Genomic DNA, 18,417 nt, shown 5'->3' with positions numbered 1-18,417 from the left:
CATTGTTTTTGTATTGTATGTTTTTTTTTTCCTGAAGTCCACTTGTATATGTGGTTTACAGTCATTATTCACGTTTTACATGAACATTTTGAACATTTTACAAACTATTTCCATCCTTTAGAATCCCTTCTGTTACTGTACCCTTAAGACTTATATACAAATGACCTTTACTCTGATTGGCCTGTACTGTGACTCTGTAAATTGCAAACTCATAAAACAGTGCAGGCTGAAACACTCCATATAACTTCAACACAAATGGGTGAGGCTAAACTGCTTTATGCTGAATAGGAGGATGTATGACATTATAAAAACAGGCTGTTTTTGCAGTTTTGTTTTCATATACAAATTGTATGCACTGGGTAATGAATGCAATATTGGAAATTTTTATTTTATTTAAACAAAGTAAGGAAATTTTGTTTTTCCATCATACAGGCCCTATACAAACTTGTAACAATAACAATCTGCTAGGCCATAGTAATATTTGCACTTGGTTCATCTTGTTCTTTCAATCAAAGACTAACTGGTACATGCATGCATGCACATACACAAACACACACAATCATGTATGGACTGTATGGTGCTTCAGTTCTAGGGAAGTGAAGTGAATGAAGACAGGATATAACTCAAAGCTAAATGAATCGTCAAACAAACAAAAAAAAATAGCAGTCAGATCAGGCACGGTTCAGACGCAGCTTCTGGTAACTGGCTTGCGATGTGTGTGTTGAGTGAAACCTCAACATGATGTGAGGTGATTTCTGAGGTTTGGTTAGACATGAAGCGGCTATTGCTGATGATGAGAACGGGTGAGAACAGTGGTGCTTTAAAGACAGAGGGAGAGAGAGAGAGAGAGAGAGCGAGAGAGAGAGAGAGAGAGAGAGAGAGAGAGAGAGAGAGAGAGAGAGAGAGAGAGAGAGAGAGAGCGAGAGAGAGAGCGAGAGAGAGAGGAGAACAGAAAGAGGAGAGAGAGGAGAACAGAATGTGAAAGCTTGGGGACACTCCGCAGGGGGTGAGCCGTAAGCATAGTGCATTGTGGGAAAGAGAAAAGACAGTTCCGAGGGAGAGCAGAAGTGTGTGTGCAGTGTGTTTGGTGTTGTGGTGTAGTGGATATGAGCTCCTTACTGTAGGTGCTCACATAACCACTAAAATGAGACTGCAGTCGGTCTGGAATGACACATTACCAGGAAAGAAAATGCTTCCTCTTTTGCATGCTCATGTTTTCAGCTACAGTGGTCTTTATCAGGCTTTCCTTAAAACACACATATAAACACACACAAAGATGGCACTGTATGGATACATTTTGACCCCCAAGGTACAAGCAATGTAAATGTCCCCTTAACAGTAATGGTCCACATAGCACATGAATGAGTTTGAAATGTACACTAGATTCACTTTTCCAGGTTAAAAGTACAGCCCCTACACCCTCTACAACACCAGCACTGCTGATTTTATATTACTGAGTAGCCAACACAAATGTTTTAGGCAAATAAATGTGTAATGCTCATGATGTCTGTCTGTCTGTATATCTAGCTCTCTGTCTGTCTATCTACCTATACAACAAGAAGCTTGTGTTCAGACGCCTCTAAGGTGGATTTGATCCAGTGTTCAGAGGCTTTTGTCACTATTAGTTTTTAGAGTCTGTGCCAGCTTGTGTGCAAGCTGTCATTAAAGCAAAAGGGGGACAAACACTAAGAAATTATGAATTTCATGTTAATTGTCAAAGATTCTACTGTTCACACAAAATAGAAGCATTTTCACTAGTGGTCTCAGACCTTTGGACCCCACTGAATATATGTATGCATTTATATGCGTGTGTGTTTCAAAAAGAAGTTAATGAAACTTAAAAAAAAAAGAAAACAAAAAAACTGAAACAAACAAACAAAAAAACCTGGCACAGAATTGCAATTATGATTAAATTGTTTTAACTGTTTTTTTTTGTTTAACTAAAGGTACTGAAGTGCCCTTGCGGGTACAGAAAAGTATAGTTCAGTATCTTTTTTTTCTGAGCTGTTAGATTTTCTACTCACGTCATACACCATGTGTGTTTTTGTGTGCATTTTCAAGACAAAAAAGAAGTAGAAGCTACATGTATTATACACACTGAAAAGGCAAAACCATTACTGAGGTTCAGGTTAGACTTATAATATATACACACACACATATATATATATATATTAAAGCATAATTTGTAGTTTAATCACACTTATGACTTTGCTTTGTGTTCTGATATTGTACAGGGAGATTCACTCGAAAGAGGGCCAAAATATCCTGTAATAACTCTCTGTTGGACAAAGCAATCTGAACAAATCAACATGCAATGTGCTCCTCAGTATACGGAGCTTTGAACAAGCTGGCATGCCCCTGAGTCAGAGTGATGAGGCAGTCGTCAGACAGCCAATGCGATGTTTAACCTCTGTAACGCTTGCGGATACGTTCAGGAATATGGAGCGCCGCGTCGAAATGTATCTGGCAGAAAATGTCATACATGTGGACTAGAGTCACTTGAGTCCAACTCGAGTCACTAAACTGATGACTTTGAGTCGCAAAACTGAATCACATAACTAACTGGATCACTTTGTATTAAATGGTGCTGTAATGCTGGGGAGCTGAGCTGCTCAGCTCAGTTTATCCGTAACCTAGCCACAACTGAAGTTCTGCAGCCAATTACGGGAAGCTTTGGGGGGGCTCCAATATTGAATTTGTGCAGAGAAGACAAGCAACACGCTCCCAATTAATCCTGTTCATCAACAAAGATTATGCTGTAGTAAATAAAAAAGAACTGCGACATGCAAGACATGTGGAGTCAAGATCACAGACGGAGATGCAACCACTTCAAACTTTGTTTGACATTTGAGGCTGCACAAACAACAGTAAGTCTCTACTATATAACCTATATTTCACATATAGCAGTTAGCTAGCTGGCTGTCTAACAAGCTAGCAAACTTAGTGACATAATGATAAACAATAGCTAATGTGAACAAAGCTCTCTCCCTCTGTTCATCCCTCACTGTGAGTGATTTTACTGAAGAATTAAAGCATTTAGAAACCAGCATCTCAGCCACGAAATGTTCAAGTAGTGCAGAAAAGTGGCAAACACTCTGCTGATCAATACATGCAGAGCTACTGCAGAGTTCACACATGCTGTTAGAACTGCAAAGACCAGGTCCATATATTAATGCTTATGGGTTTAGAATGCGACATCATACAAGCTCCTGTAGGTGTCCCAATACTTTTTTCTATATAGTGTAGCTGCAAAGGGGGGCAGCTTCATATTAATGCATATGGGTTTAGAATGGGATGTGATAAAAACTCCTGTAGGTGTCCCAACCAACTGCATATTAATGCTTATGGGTTTAGAATGTGATGTCATGAAAAATTCCTGTAGATGTAGATTCAACACCTATTTTAACTCAGTAATGGGCTGGTAATGAGGTGATTAGTTAGGTCAGGTGTGTTGGGAAAAGGGAAAACAGTGAAATTATCTAATTTCATATGTAAGTTATTTTTGTTATAATAAATACAAACTTTAAAAATGTTGATGATTAATATCAGTTTAATATACTACTAATCAGCTCCATCAATTGTGTTAAATACTGAAATGACGTTACATCTGGTGACTTGACTAGGACTCAAAGTTTAAGACTTGGGACTTGACTCAAGACTTCCTTGTATTAAGTGATAATTTTTAAATCCTACAAACAGGGAAATTTCACCTCCACATTTAACCCATCCATGACGTGAAACACCACATACACACTAGGGGACAGTAAGCACATTTGCCTGGTTGGGCAGCCCTATCCATGGCGCCTGGGGAGCAATTGACAAGGTCAAGGATATGGACTATCAGCACTGGGGATCGAACCGGCAACCTTCTGGTCACAGGGCCAGTTCCCTAACCTCCAACCCATGACTGCCCCAACAAGATATGGTTTTTTGTCATGTTCCACATCGGACTTAACAGGAGTCGAACCTAAAATGTCTGGCTCCGCAGCCAGTCGCGTTAACCATTGTGCCAGAGAACCAATATTGACTTGGGATTTGACTCGAGACTCATTTGTATTGACTTTGGACTTGACTCGGGACTTGATTGTCAAGACTTGAGACTTACTTGTTACTTGCAACTTAGTGACTTGTTCCCATGTTTGGAAAATGGGGATGACTTCAAGCATCGCATGTAATGCAATCGATCACATTCGTCAAGATATGTATTTTTTGGTTCAAATTGCTTCATGCTAAAGGGAGTTACAACAGAATATTTCAAGTGAAATATGTATAAAAACAAGTGTGTGTGTGTGTGTGTGTGAGAGAGAGAGATGTGTGTGTGTCCCACCTGTCTTAGGTTATTATATAAGTCGATGTCTTTGCAAGCCCGGCATAAAACGTGGATCAGCCTGCGAACTACTGCCTCCTTCTCCTGAACCACAGCAATGTGCAGAGCCCTGCAATAAAACACACACACACACAATTCAGACATCTTTAAAACACATCCTTAAAAAATATCCACACAGGCACTATATTTTATATATATTTTATATGAATATGTTAAATTACAGTAAATTACTGGCTTCTAGCTAGTTGGATTAGTTTCACAGTAATTTAGTTGACCATATCATTAACAATAACAGTAAACTAGAAACTGTGCACTGTTACTTCACAATCACATGGACCACAGAATAAGCGTGAAGTGGCTGTAATCTCCTGTACTTCAAACATACCCTGGAACAATCAGTTAGTCCAGCTATCATCTATGGTAAAAGCACAAACCACTATACCACAAGTATAAACCTATTTCACTATTTTTTACCTGTGAAAAGAAATTGTGTTAAATATTGTGAAACACTGGCAATAATTAACAGTGTAAGTAATTGGACCCAAAAAATGTCAAATCCATTTATTTTTGAGTTTATACATTTTTTGAAATTAAAACATTATTCTTAAAACATTATTGCATGAGTTCATTCCACTGTAGGGCACCAAGGGTTTTTTGACGGACCAACATTTAGTAAATAAGGTTGTTATCTTTAATTCTTATTTACATACCCTACCCATGTAATGACATCCTGGAGTGCACAATGGATAGACATTACCAGACACTGCTTATCATCTGAGATGACGGTCTCCCAGACCTTTACTTTACTCCACATTCTTATTTTAGTCTTCTTCTTATGCCAAGTTCTTGGAAAATATCAGGAGTTTAACCTGGCCAGTTAAAAATATTCCATTCTTAGCGCTGTTACATACTGTTGCCTGAACCAATGAACAACAAGTTTTAAGGCTTTTGGTCATATCTGAGCTGTCAACATTTTCTGTGACTAAAGAACTTACACTGTTGCTTTCATCTGTAATAACTTTTTCAGTGATTGTAAGCAAGCCGGTTCTAGTGGTAACTATCACATTTCAGAGATCAAGTGGTATGTATGCCTTGGATCATGGACAGTTCTTTTAGGTACTTTTTCTTCAAATGGGATGATCTATTCTTGGCATTTACCAGTTTTGCTTTTGTGTTGTAACTTCTGTTTCTGCAAGTGTAGTCATATATATGCTTTTTTTTTTTGGAGAAGGCTCCCAATCTGTCCCTTATAATTTAAGGGATTTTCTTTGAAGACTGGTGTCTGAAAATATTTTCAAATGCCATCTTATTGAATATCTTTTAACTCTTACTGTCAAAATGTAATTTTTAGACTCCCCTTCTTGTTGGTCATATAAAGTATGACTCATCATATGTAATTAAAAAAAACTAAAATCTTGTCTCCCCATATTCCTTCAGCAAAATGCAACTTTTGCCTTTCTTTAAAGCACCTCCAATTTTTCCCTTCACCTCCCTCTCCCACCACTCCATCCATCATTGAGCAAAATGCTCAGTTAGCAAAGGGACCCCCACCCAACACTGTGCTTTTTTTCACAGTATAGAAGTACGAAAGCATAACACATTATAATTACTGATTTTTATTGACTCTATTGTTAATCACACCAGAATGCTCAAACTGTAAGCAAACACAGTTAAAAAAAGGCACAATGGTGCATAACAAACCTTATGTTGCTGACAGGGTAACTTCATCCTTAATTTTAATGTATAGTATGTTAATATGGCAAGGTACTTCATTTCTATTTACAATAAAATCCCAAACCGCAGCCAAAAGACTAAATCATACCTATGAATATTTTGGACTAGCAGACAACATGTGATGTCCAGTCATTGTGGACACTCATTCACTTCTAATAGTCACTTATCCAGGTCAGGGACCATTATGCTCCCAGTGCCCATCTCCAATATTGCATAGATTACAAGGCAGGGTATATCATGAACACCACTACACTTAACGCATCTCTCAAAAAGTAGATGTCAATTTGTCGCTGTACCTGCTTGAATTTAACATATTTAACAGTTAACATATGAATCATATTTCAGTCTCCACAATACAAATCAGCCCACTGTAGGAAAGAAAGATCTTCTGTTCATCAGCAACTGCTTTTCTGATTTTCTTGAAAGCACTCTAATATTATTTGGGCTCCAATGAGTTTTGTTACTAAATATGCATATTTCATAACTTTACTTCCTAAAAATATACCGTGCTTGCGTACACACAGAAGTATAAATGTGTTGCTGACACACATGTTGCTGACCAGTGGGTTTACGTACTAGTATATGTGGTTTTGACAGCTGAGTGAAAGGACTGATTAACATGGTGATCAATCACCTGATTCTATGAATGACGGTATATGAAAGCTTTAAACCTGCATGAGTCATTCTGCACACAATGTCCATATGCAACTGATCTCTGTAAGTACAGGGAAATGCTTATCTCCTGATCACTTCAAAGAAAACCTCCATCTATCTGTGTGCAAGCTGAAAGCCGAGAGAGGTAAGACTGGGTGAAAATGAGTGAGGGACTCTAACTTTTTTTTTCTTTTTTTCTAAAGAGGTTTCCAGTAACAGCCACTTTGGTTTAATGTGACTTCCTGGTGTCAGTGACAATGGCACTATTCTTTCAGTTTTAAATAAGAATCATCATTGTGATTAATGTCACTTTATAGGGGCTTTCAGTGTATTTTCAGTGACAACTGGCTCTTCCTGTGAAACTCTGAAGACTTACAAACACCTCTGAGGAACAGACACTCGTCTTTGCGATCTGCCCTGCAAAACTGCCCTGCAAAAATCTTGCTATGCATTAAGGCATAAACTGACATTCTTAGTCCAAAATAATATCACTGGCGTTAGATGTTAACATAATTGTCAGAAAAAAAGACAGCAACATAGGGATAATGTGGTTTAGTGGTTTTTAGTGTGCAGTACATACACATTCAAATACATGATATGATTTTTTGTAGAAACTGTTTAAGAAAATATAAAAAGTGTCAGCAGTGGTTTAGTGACCATTAGTCTACATGAGGAACTGGGGAAAAAAGATCAGTATCATATGAAATAACATTTTCATTCATAGTTTTGAAACCACACATGCCCAGTGTGAATGTGAAAAATGGAAAGAAAATTGTTTTGTGGCTCTCAACCTGTCCAATAAGTATGTTTTACAATTACATGGCCATTTTTGCTAATTTGTCACTTCTAAATGTTTTATTTTAAACTAACCTTACCTACAGGCAAGTGAGGCCTGCAGTTTTTTAGATATTCATCTGCATTCCTTTGTGCCCTCCTGGGTGAGTCACTGATATGCTCTTGGTAAAATTTTGGTAGGCCATCCACTCCTGGCAAGATACACCACTCTTCCAAGTTATCTCCATTTGTGGATAATGGCTCTCACTGTGGTTCACTGCAGTCGCAAAGCTTAAGCAATGGCTTTGCAACCCTTTCCAGATTGGCAGATTTCAGACTTTACGTCTGCATTTGAATCTCTGGTTGAGTTAGTAGCTAAGGGGGCAATTACTTTTTCAGATAGGGCCAGGTAAGGCTGAACAACATTTTTCCTTCAATAAAATAAATCATCATTCAAAAACAGCATTTTGTATTTACTTGGGTTATCTAATATTAAAAGTAGTTTACTCATCTGAAATATTCAAATGTGACAATTATACAAAAATAGAAGAAATACTTTACTTTTTCCCAGCACTGCAACAATACAATTGCCCACTTTAGGGTTCCTCGGCCTTTATACAAATCCAAAATTTTAGAAATTGATGAAATTACAGTAATGGACTAAAAAGTAAGATCATCTTTTGTAATTTCTTTTGTCATATTATCTTTTTAGTCACAAGAGATTGAGATAAGCTTTCTGATGCTATTTAAAATTATAGTGATAAAGTGTCCTATATTATGTAATATGCTCTTCTGAGCACACTGTGGATATAATCAGTACTGAGAGAACACTGAACAACTGAATATTTTATTACAAAGAGAGCATAATTAGGCCCACTGGGTTAACCACTGTATTAAAAACACTGTACTCATAGCTTTGTTGGTAAACTAAATTTAGTAATCTTATTGTGTATTAATAAAATGTCTTAAAGTGTCATGTCTACACCTACATAGGATTACTGAATTTTTAGCAAAACAATGGAAAAATGTATATACATACATTTTCCCTCATCATGCTAAATTTAGATGTTGGACATTGAACAGATAAATTTAAGCACTGTTAATCAGTTCACAGTAAATGTTGACAGTCACTCTTTTTCTAATGATGATGGTACACCTTTACATTCATATTTCAATCATGAATGAGATTAGAAAACTGAAAGAGTTCACAGAGGCAAAAACAGGCATTGACTCATATTTCCTCCAGCAAACCAGTGAATGTTGTCCTAGAATGTAGTGCCACAGTTGCCTCATGATGGCTATTCCACAGAAAGTTTTTAAAAAGGCAGATGATGGCGACACACCCTGCATTAAAGGCACAATTTGAACAGTCCACATTTATGGATCTACTAAATACATTTAAAGGAACAGGTTGGTGAAAAGTCAAACACAATTACATAGTTTTCCACATTTACATAATTTACCTCAAATGTAGGCAGTCAGCCAAGATATCTTTGGTGTCCAATTTTTGCTTTAGTTAGAACTGGAGCTGCTTTTTTAAGTGCTAACAAACACTGGAAGTCTGGAAGTAGTCACCTTAACCGTTTCCTAAAAAAATGTATGCCAAATTGTTCATTTGCGTCAGGTTATGCTGATAAGCTATGTAAACTAATTTTGAAGAAAAAAAAAAAAACAAAAAAAAAAACAATGTAGACACATCTGTGCTAATTGGAGCCACATTATCATCAGCCTAATGTCCAGTTTGCTTTCTAGAACTATTCTGCCTTCAAATTCAGAAAGTGTGTGTTGTTTTGGCAACAAACCACAAACTAGTAAGAGAAACGTTCAGTAAAGTTACTGTGCAAAATGTACAGTGTACATGATGATAATTTTTCACCTGACAATTACAAGGAAAGTCTTCAGTGGGATATTCTAAAATCCAAAGCTGTACCAAGTAAATCTGTATGGATGGCACCCCAAAGAAGTGGATCCAAGATCTGAGGTGAGTGCTGTTCACTTTTTCTCCATCACTGTTGTGCTTACTCACTGTCATGCCATATTTAGATAAGAGGTGGGTCCAGGGATTCAGTGGTGGGTCCAGTAGCCAACTGATGCATTTCATGTGTATATGCAGATTTAAACATATATGGTTGAGGTGCATTTGTACAGAAAATGTGGCCCTCAATTTCATAATCAAACACTGTATTGACTACATTTGCTTGGCTTCTCTATCTACATTACCCTACAGTGCATCTGTGTTGTGAATTCTCTCCCTTTGATCATCTTGTGCTCAGGAAAGAACTGATTGCAGTTATTCTAAATGACTGTCCTTCTTTCATAGACACAGAGGTTTTTATGCTTTTAGAGTTCACAGCAGGTCATGCTGCATTCTAAACCACAGTGATTTATCTGCATTACCTTAATTAAGACATGGTTTGAGTGGGTTCAGAGAGGTTATGTGCATGTATTTATGGAAATGGTTTGGGTGATTACTGACTTCCAGTGTCTGTTAGCAACATTAGTTTTGTACTTCCAGTTCTTAACCAAAGAACCAACATTTTGACAGCATATACTGTTTTCCTGATTTGGGGAATGAGGAAAAATTGTGTTTGCATTAGGGTAAAGTAGAAAATCATAAAATTTTTATTTTTTTGCTGATCTACTCCTTTAAGGCCATCAAAGTATTACAAAGATATACAGAAGTAGTGGACGTTTTGCTGTGTGAGCAACTTTGTGTGAAGCTACTATGAAAGCCTAGTGGGTTATTGTTATGACTATGAGATAAAAGCTATATGATGCACACATCTGCAATCATTTCACAGTTTGAACACATCACCATACCATCAAGGTCCAACAGGAGGCATCAAACTGAAAAGCGGAAGCTGGACTGAGTGGTAGAGACCACATGTTATGTAGACCTGACTCAGGCCTTGCATTCAGACTTACAGACATGACCTGTAAGAAGAAGAAGAAGAAAAAACTGCCATGTCACACTTTCTCTGTTCCCTGGTTCTCAGTATAAAAAGCAGAAGAGATCATTCAGAACTCACTTTCCATCCCGTAAATGACTTCACTGCCCTTGACTTCACCTCATAGAACATCTTATTTCAATTACCATGTGTTGGGGGAGTAGCTGAGGTTAAAGAATTAGCTACTTGGTTTGTTTTGATATTTTAGGAGTATGAATTATTTCAAGTGAATAACATTAAACCCACAATTGAACATCTTTCAGACATAATATTCAGTTATAAGTAACTACTTTGCTCCCTTTAACTGGCTATTAGCTAGCTTTATTGTCTCTGAACCTTAACTGGAGATTGTTTTACTATCTGTGAGCCCCTGAAGCTGTTATTCCACTTCAGATTGACTGATTCCACAAATGTATGAAAACTACATCTGCAGGGGTTAAACTCTGGCACATATACAGTGCAGTGCTAAAGTCTTATGCAGTCAAGAAAACTGTTTAAAACTCTATCTTGGTAGAAAGTGCAGTACGATTTCTCGAAGCCCTCCAGCCATTGTACTGGTTTGTTGAGCTCCATCAACAGCAAACTTGATTTAATTTAATAAATGACTGCTTAGCTGAAGTAGGTATGAGAGCTTTGCAAAAGATTAAGATAACACAAAGCCTGATTACCGATTTTTATTGTAATATTTATGTCACAGCAAATAAACACTTCCTGTCCGAACAAATTACTTTACATTTTCCCAGATGCCTATGACATTTGCACAGTACTGTACCTCTTAGTTTAGTACGCCCTGTGTCTGCTTCATGCTGTTTTAACAAGTGTTTTTGTTTAAAGATTCATTATAAAACTAATTTTCTGTTTCTACAAAATGAAAGAAAGATTTAAAGTGAAAATCATCTTTCCTAAGAACTAGGAAGGAGCTTTGCCACTGTTTTGAGAGCCAGTGGAAGCAATTTAAGAAGTATTATTCAGTAAAGAAATTATATATAGACAATGTAAACAAAAGAGTAAATAACACATGACAAATAACTGTGCAGTTGTATGTATCCAAGACTAAGCTAGGACATAAAACCAGCCCATTATGTTGAGGATAGTAAAACCAATATATTTTCACAAATGAGCAGATGTTAATCATTACGTAACACTATAGCTCAGTGTTTCTTAATCATGCTCATGGGGACCCATTGTCCTGCAAAGATTTAACTGTTCCCTGTCCCAACACACCTGATCCAGCTCATCAATTGATTATCAAGCACTTCTTGAGTTGGGTGTGTTGAGACTTGTTATAGGTTAAGAAAAAAAGAATGTATGTTGCTGTATGCCTAAAACTGTGTCAGGTTTGGGGGCACCTGTCCCCTGCAAAATGACCCAGAACACAAACCATCTGTCTCTTACATGGCTCCCTTAACTTTTTTGGTGGCTCAGCAGCTGTTATGTGTGATGCTGTCAAGTCAGCTCTATGAAGGACACTGAAAGCTATATCAGCCTGAGCAAACTCATCATTTTATCGTTGCTCTTCATGATCCACCCATTCTCACAGTCTCATGGTCTTTCTGTCTCTCTTCTCTACAGATGAAACACTCTAGGTTCCTGGAAGTGAGTGAGAGTTAGTTAGACCGCAGCCCCAGATAAAGCCAGGGCTGCGTATGTGCGGCATCCTGTACAGGCCAGAGACACACAAACCTCACATCCCTTGTGGCACGGCCCACTGTGGCAATAAACAAAGAGAGAAGGGAAGTAGAAATATGGCACAAAAACCCTGAGACAAGCACTGTATGCCACTGTTTACCAGAAACCAACCTGACAGCTGAGGGAGATGGTCCTTACGGAAACAAGACAGTACAGACGACTGGGGACAGCATCAAGGGACAAATGTTGATGCATATTTTGCAAGTTTCATGCATGATTCATGTCAGCATTGGCTAAATATTCAGACAGGCAATTCATTCAAAAAAGCAAAGGCAGATTGTGATTCCTTTTCTAAACATTTTAAAATAACTGTGATTAGTTTTTGAGGCAGAACACTACTTAAGGACTGGAAAAGTGTCAAGGGAAGAGTCTTGTAAAATATTTTGCAGCTTGCAGGCATGATTATCGGCAGCCTTGGTTAAACCCTTAAACAAACTGATTGCATTAACATTTATTTACACATAGCTTCATCCTGCTAAAAGGGTTAGAATTATGCACAAAACTGCAGTTTCTGTTGCAATAACACCTCCACAACAGTGATGCAACTACTGCGTCTATTATATGGCTCACTGATTGGGGTATTGGTGACTTTTCTTGATCTGCACCCTGCCAGCTGAGATATGGCTTAAAACGAAATTAAATAAATAAATTAAATTAAATTAATAACTGGACTCAAAATCACAAGGGTGCTATGAAAAAACAGCTTTGAAGAACTGTGGTACTTCTGGCTACCATCTGACCCTTAAACTCATTGTTATTCAGGCAAAACATCCCGCTCGTACGTCAGTCACACATCAGCAACATCAAACGATGATGTGCATCTGGCCCCTGATGAATGTTGCAACCTGCTACATGTAAATGAAGTTGTTTTCTTGGGCTTACTGAATGCCCGAGTGCTGTAGTATGGATGTTTAGAGCAGCTACAGTGCACTGCAGCATCACAAAACAACCAAAATGTACTAGGCGAACTATAACAAGTGAGATTAGAAGAGAATGAGATCCTTCTATATTTCACAAAATCAATACATTCATGTAATGGTGCTTCTTCTGTGCTGTGGACATCTAGGACCCAAGGTGCTAGAAGTATTTTTTAGGAAAAAACTTTGTTTTACAGTGGCATAAAGTAGATGTATGTGGGACAAAATTCCTTTGTACTACATACCTTGCATATTTTTTTCATAATAATATCTCTTAGGATTAATAATTAAAAGATAGTTTGCCATGTTAAGCATGTTAGTCTCCTGAACTTTGTCCTGAACTCCTGAGGTTTTTGAGTGTATTTTTACAGTAAATGTTTACAATAAAACTGCTTTCTTACATTAAGATTTGTTATTGCCTTTGTCTATGAATATGAGTTAATGTCTGATTCGAACAGTTTACCACCTAATTTTCAGTAAGAACCTGTCAAATGAACTCTCCAGCAAAGACAAACAGGGCATGTGTTTCAAATGTCAGCATTAATACAGAATATGCAAGAAGTCATCAAATGAAAATGTAACGCATATGAAATTTAAGTGAACTGGGATTATTAGATAATAGCACTGAAGTAGATTAGCATATATTTGACATTGTATATAGATATAAGAAGCGGAGTCAATAAATCGATATTTTTTTCAGTGAGTTGTGCTATATTTTTGTATAGAGTGAGGTTATCTACATCCCCATGAATTGAGGTCAGCGATGCCTGTGCTCCTTGCTGTAGCAGGCCCTGATGTAAGTGTATCCGTGAGGAAGAATCACTTGTAGTTGTGTACAGTAAAATATTGGCAACTACACTAACTTTTAGAGCAATTATCAAAATTTGATTAGGCATATAGTTTACCACTTTTTGTATTCTTTAGCTGTACAAAATGTGTCCAGTGTTACTGTAGACATACTAGAGCATATTGTTCTTCACACTAGTTATGTGATTATATTGTTGGAAAATTACAGTAAAATTGCAGTAAACTGTCTTATAGTACAGTACTGTATATCTACAATACTTTACTTGTAAGTCAAGCTGCAAGCAACTTACTGTGAATTTTTCCATTGTATGCATTTATTTAATTTCTTATATACGTACTACTCACAAAGACAAGATTGGTCCACTGAGCTCCACCTGCTTTTTTCCCAAACTTGTCATGTCTAGGTGATTAGCAATGTTGCACTGTGCTAAACAGCTTGGGTTTCAGCATCTTACTTAAGGACACAATGACAAGAGTCAAAATGGTAAAAGGAAAGGAAACACGCTTGAACTTCTGGTACTAGGTCAGCATCCCTGAATTCCACATAAGGACTGAGCTAAGGACCCACTGAGCCTACTACCCTAACCCTTCTGACAGAAATACATACAGATGGCCCTAGAGTGACCAATGAATGCATTTAGCACTTACTCTCCCTCTTATGTTAGAAGAGAGAGGACAATGTAAAGAGAGGATGAAAGAAGCAATACAATGAAGGACAGAAGTGTACACTACACAGATATCTGTACCCATCTTGTATGAGTGCAAATTGTTTTGTTTTTTAAGGGTTTCAAAAGAAGTTGCAAGAACAATAGAACATAAAACATACAATTTGCTCCATTGCAGCCATTAAAAAACTGCAGTAAGAATGCATTTATAACAGATATGCAGCTTATGTATTGTAAGTGTGGTATATCATGCACAGATATTATTTTTATATGAAGAATTTGCTTTGATATATTGTAGTTATAGTAAAAAAAGAAATTGTGTAAAGGAGACAGAAAGAGAGCAAGCGAGAGAGAGAGAGAGAGAGAGATGGGGGAGAAAGCGGTGAAAGAGGAAGTGGGGAGCGGATGTTTGGGTTTTCAAGCTCATTCATTTAAAAAGGGCTGAAAAAAAGAGAAGAACGTAGAGAGAGAGAGAAAGACACCTGAGTCAACCGCAGACTTGCACGCTCTCACTGGCTTTCCCGAAAGTGAGGGTCTGTTAAGCGCTGAGAAAAAAACAAGGTGAGAGGATGAAACGCCCATTGACGTCGTAAGATTACAGAGAATGAGGAGACAGCGTGTGTATGTGTCTGTGTGTTTGTGCATGTGCGAGTGTGCTTGAGTGTGTCTGTCAGTGTGTACGTATGTATGTGGCTTAATGTTGTTTTCTGCTGAAGTATGATCTCTGACAGATACTGATATAACACAGAGATACAGACCAGGAAATTCAGTTCTACCAGTAACAAGATTTGCCAGCTTGTGAAATGTGTTGATTAATTAGCATATCCTGACAGGTCTGTTAGAAAACAAGGTCACAGAGAAATAGAATCACTGCATGGAAAAGCAAGCTGCATGCTAAATAAACATTAGATCAGCTGTACACCAAGGCCTGTTTCAGTACAATTTTTGACATGCCCTTTCCAAATTCAACTGTATCTTACCTACTTTACACAAGAGGTTACTTGCAACATGAGGGGAGGAGGGGACTGGAACACACTTGCCCTTGGCTAGACTGGGCTCATTATGCTAACTGGCTATGCATTCAAGCTGTGCAATGCAAAATGTTTTCTAAACATAGGTTTTAACACAATGTACATAAAACTTGTGAATGACTATGTGGCATGCGCCCGCCCCCTGGGCCCTGACGATAACGAGCCGGCATGAAGGTCCAAACACCCAGCGACGAACCTCAGCGAGGACGGCAGGGAGAGAGCTGCGAGTGTGGAGGGGTGAAGCGCAAAGCCTGAGCTGCCCCGACAGACGTGAGTCATGGGAGTGACGGCAGAAGGAAGAGGATGAGGACCCCTGTTACACAGCGAGGCCGCATCACTACACCTCACGTTCGATCCGGGCAGCCGAGCTGCCAGCTCGGGGTGGTGACGAAGAGGCAGAGCGGTGAGATCTCATTCCCTCATTGCCCTTAATGAGAGCCAGCTGGTGCCGATCTGGCTGGCAATGGGCGCGCCTTTTAAAAAGAGCGGAGAGGGAACAGAGAGAGAGGGACAGGCAGCAGCAGCAGACTGAAGAGCTGAAAAGCTTGAGCAAAGGACTGAAAAGTCTAGGTAGAAGCCACTGAAAAGTGTGCAGCATAGGTTTGGTTTTGGTTTTCATTGTTGTGTTTATTTAGTGTGAAATAAAGAAGTGACTGCTGCAACCCTGAACCCTGTCTCCAGCGTCCTCCTTGAGCCCGGGTAGCGCATGCTGTGCTACAGCCTGCTTTGTCTGACTATAAACTTTGGTGTAAGGCCAAGGTGCACCGCCTTTCTTTTTAATTTGGTTTGCCATATAGTCTAGCTAGAATAAAATGATGAAGCTACATCGCAAGTCATGTTCAACATAGCGGTTTGGACGCAAAGCCTAGTAAATCGAATATGGTTTTTAAATAAGCATTTTAATGGAACATTAGTTAACTTCTATGGCTTACAAACAGCTTTATCTGGCATTTGTTTTTCAAGCTCTGCTAGTTATGTCAACACTTACATTCACTTGATCCCTCTCCCCTCTGAAGTCTCACCCAACACACTTCACTTGAGTGAATATATTAATGCAACAGCCCTTCAGATGTTCAGTTGGGGATTCCCCTGAGGAGAATCAGCAAGGCCAAGTGGACGAGGGCATGTTAAAACCAGTATTGAAACAGGAGCAAAGCATTTTAATATGCAATGCATTGTAAGGACATAAATTAGAACTTAGTAAAGCGAACTTGACCTTTCTCAAGGACCTTTCAGGGTGAATTTGTACACTCATACAGGGTCTCATTTGCTTACATAGACAAAAAAAAAGTTTTGGACATGTTGACTAAAAAGGGTGTCAATATTGCATGACAGCAGGTGTCACTTTTGAAAAGCCAAGTTTCACTCACATGAGCACAGAAAGAGCAGTACTTTCATAGTTGCCATCATGTGGGAGGATGTTTGGGTCTTACAGTAAGGGTATGTGTGTCCATGCATGACAGAGCATTATATGTGTTCATCTGTAGCCTGGCCCTTCTCATATGCTCTTACACCACACATTTTCATTGTTTCACTCAGTCATAGTCATCTTGCATATTCACAACCAGAAATAAACCTCAGCAATATTTGCCTACACAAATAAAGAATATGGCTCTGTACCTTTTTTTCAAAAGGTTTTCTCCTTTAAGTGTGCAGAGATGATCAGCAATTCTGTGTTAATATACAACCTGAGTAGATACATTATAGGCACTCCAATTTCATCTCAAATGTTGTTCAATCACTCAGCTCCTGGATCCTCACTTCTCGTGACTTTTGCACTTTTCCATACATATTTTTCACTCTCTTTCATAGACAGTCTGAAATCGGCCTAATGTTGAGAAAACGATGACGGTATGTTTGTAAAGTGTACCTTTGCACCATAAATGTCTCATGATTGTAGTCTAGAAAGTGACCCTTGGAGTGAACACAAGATAAGATCTGCTGTGCTCCCATCTCCACTTCTGTATTTCACCTTATTCACAAGCGAGTATACAGTGTAATCACAAAGAACATCCCATGTGCTCAGCCAGTCAACTAATCTGTCCCTATCTCTTAGTCACTCCCTGTTTCCCTTTGCCTCTCTCTTTCACTCTCTCTCTTACTCTCTCTCTCTCTCTGAGAAACACATACAGTACTCCCCCCAAAAAATCAAAATCCATAAGAACATGCCTGCTTTCATTCTTACATACTTGCAGTCCTTAACCTCTTTCACTTATTCATACATTTTTTTCATCCGCAATTGTGTCAGAGAGAGTCAATGTGATGAATCAGAACAGAAAGGAACTACATGGAAATCTCCTTACAGGAAGTGAGATGGCTGTGAAGAATGTGCAGGGCAGATTCCTCAAGAAACATGGCATGTCTAACATGTGTCCCTGGAATCTAAATCAATGAAGGGATAAACCTTAACTGTAAAAGTAAGGCACATTGTTGAGAGTAGGAAAACTACAACAATAAGGTTAGCGGAGCCTACATAAACTTGCCGTTGGTTCTAGGTGTGTTGACCTACATCAAGGCATGGAGATATGGAGAGATACTTACACTGGAATAAAATCTGTCAATTACACTGGAGCAAATATAAGTCATTTTGATCAGCATAGTTCCTGCATTTTTGGCTTTCATACATTCCTAAAAACTCAAAGAGTTTTTATTCCATATATATTCCATATATATATCTTGATTGGGAGTTATAGTAAGTAATATACTTTTTTGAAAGGCTTTTATCAGTACAGTGCAATCTTGACAAAGTATTGAGGAAATGTGTTTGCTGTGTTATGTTCTATGAGCACTTGAATTAAACAATGATAAGTGTACTTCCTGACGGTCAAGTGACTTACGTGTCGCCATCTTCGTCCTGGCGTATTGCCAAAG

General features: G+C 38.3%; 1 protein-coding gene across 2 annotated transcripts in view; it reads right to left on the bottom strand.

Annotated features, from left to right (window-relative positions):
* The window catches only part of bcl3 (BCL3 transcription coactivator), a 34,711-nt gene that overhangs the window by 10,984 nt on the left and 5,310 nt on the right, over positions 1 to 18,417 (bottom strand). Inside the window, exons 3-5 of one of the 2 annotated variants that reach the window (XM_037536317.1) lie at positions 18,384 to 18,417; positions 10,415 to 10,423; positions 4,328 to 4,436 (exon numbers count right to left, since the gene is read on the bottom strand). The exon at positions 18,384 to 18,417 is cut by the window's right edge and continues 96 nt beyond it. In XM_037536317.1, coding sequence (XP_037392214.1) covers positions 4,328 to 4,436; positions 10,415 to 10,423; positions 18,384 to 18,417 — 152 coding nt within the window. The remainder of the gene's footprint in view (positions 1 to 4,327; positions 4,437 to 10,414; positions 10,424 to 18,383) is intronic. The other variant, XM_037536319.1, reaches the window with a different exon arrangement.

This window comes from Pygocentrus nattereri, chromosome 3 (genome assembly GCF_015220715.1).
Source record: "Pygocentrus nattereri isolate fPygNat1 chromosome 3, fPygNat1.pri, whole genome shotgun sequence".
In the NCBI taxonomy this organism is placed as follows: Eukaryota; Metazoa; Chordata; class Actinopteri; order Characiformes; family Serrasalmidae; genus Pygocentrus; species Pygocentrus nattereri.
Note: the sequence above shows the minus strand (reverse complement) of the source record. Positions and strands in the feature narration are given on the sequence as shown.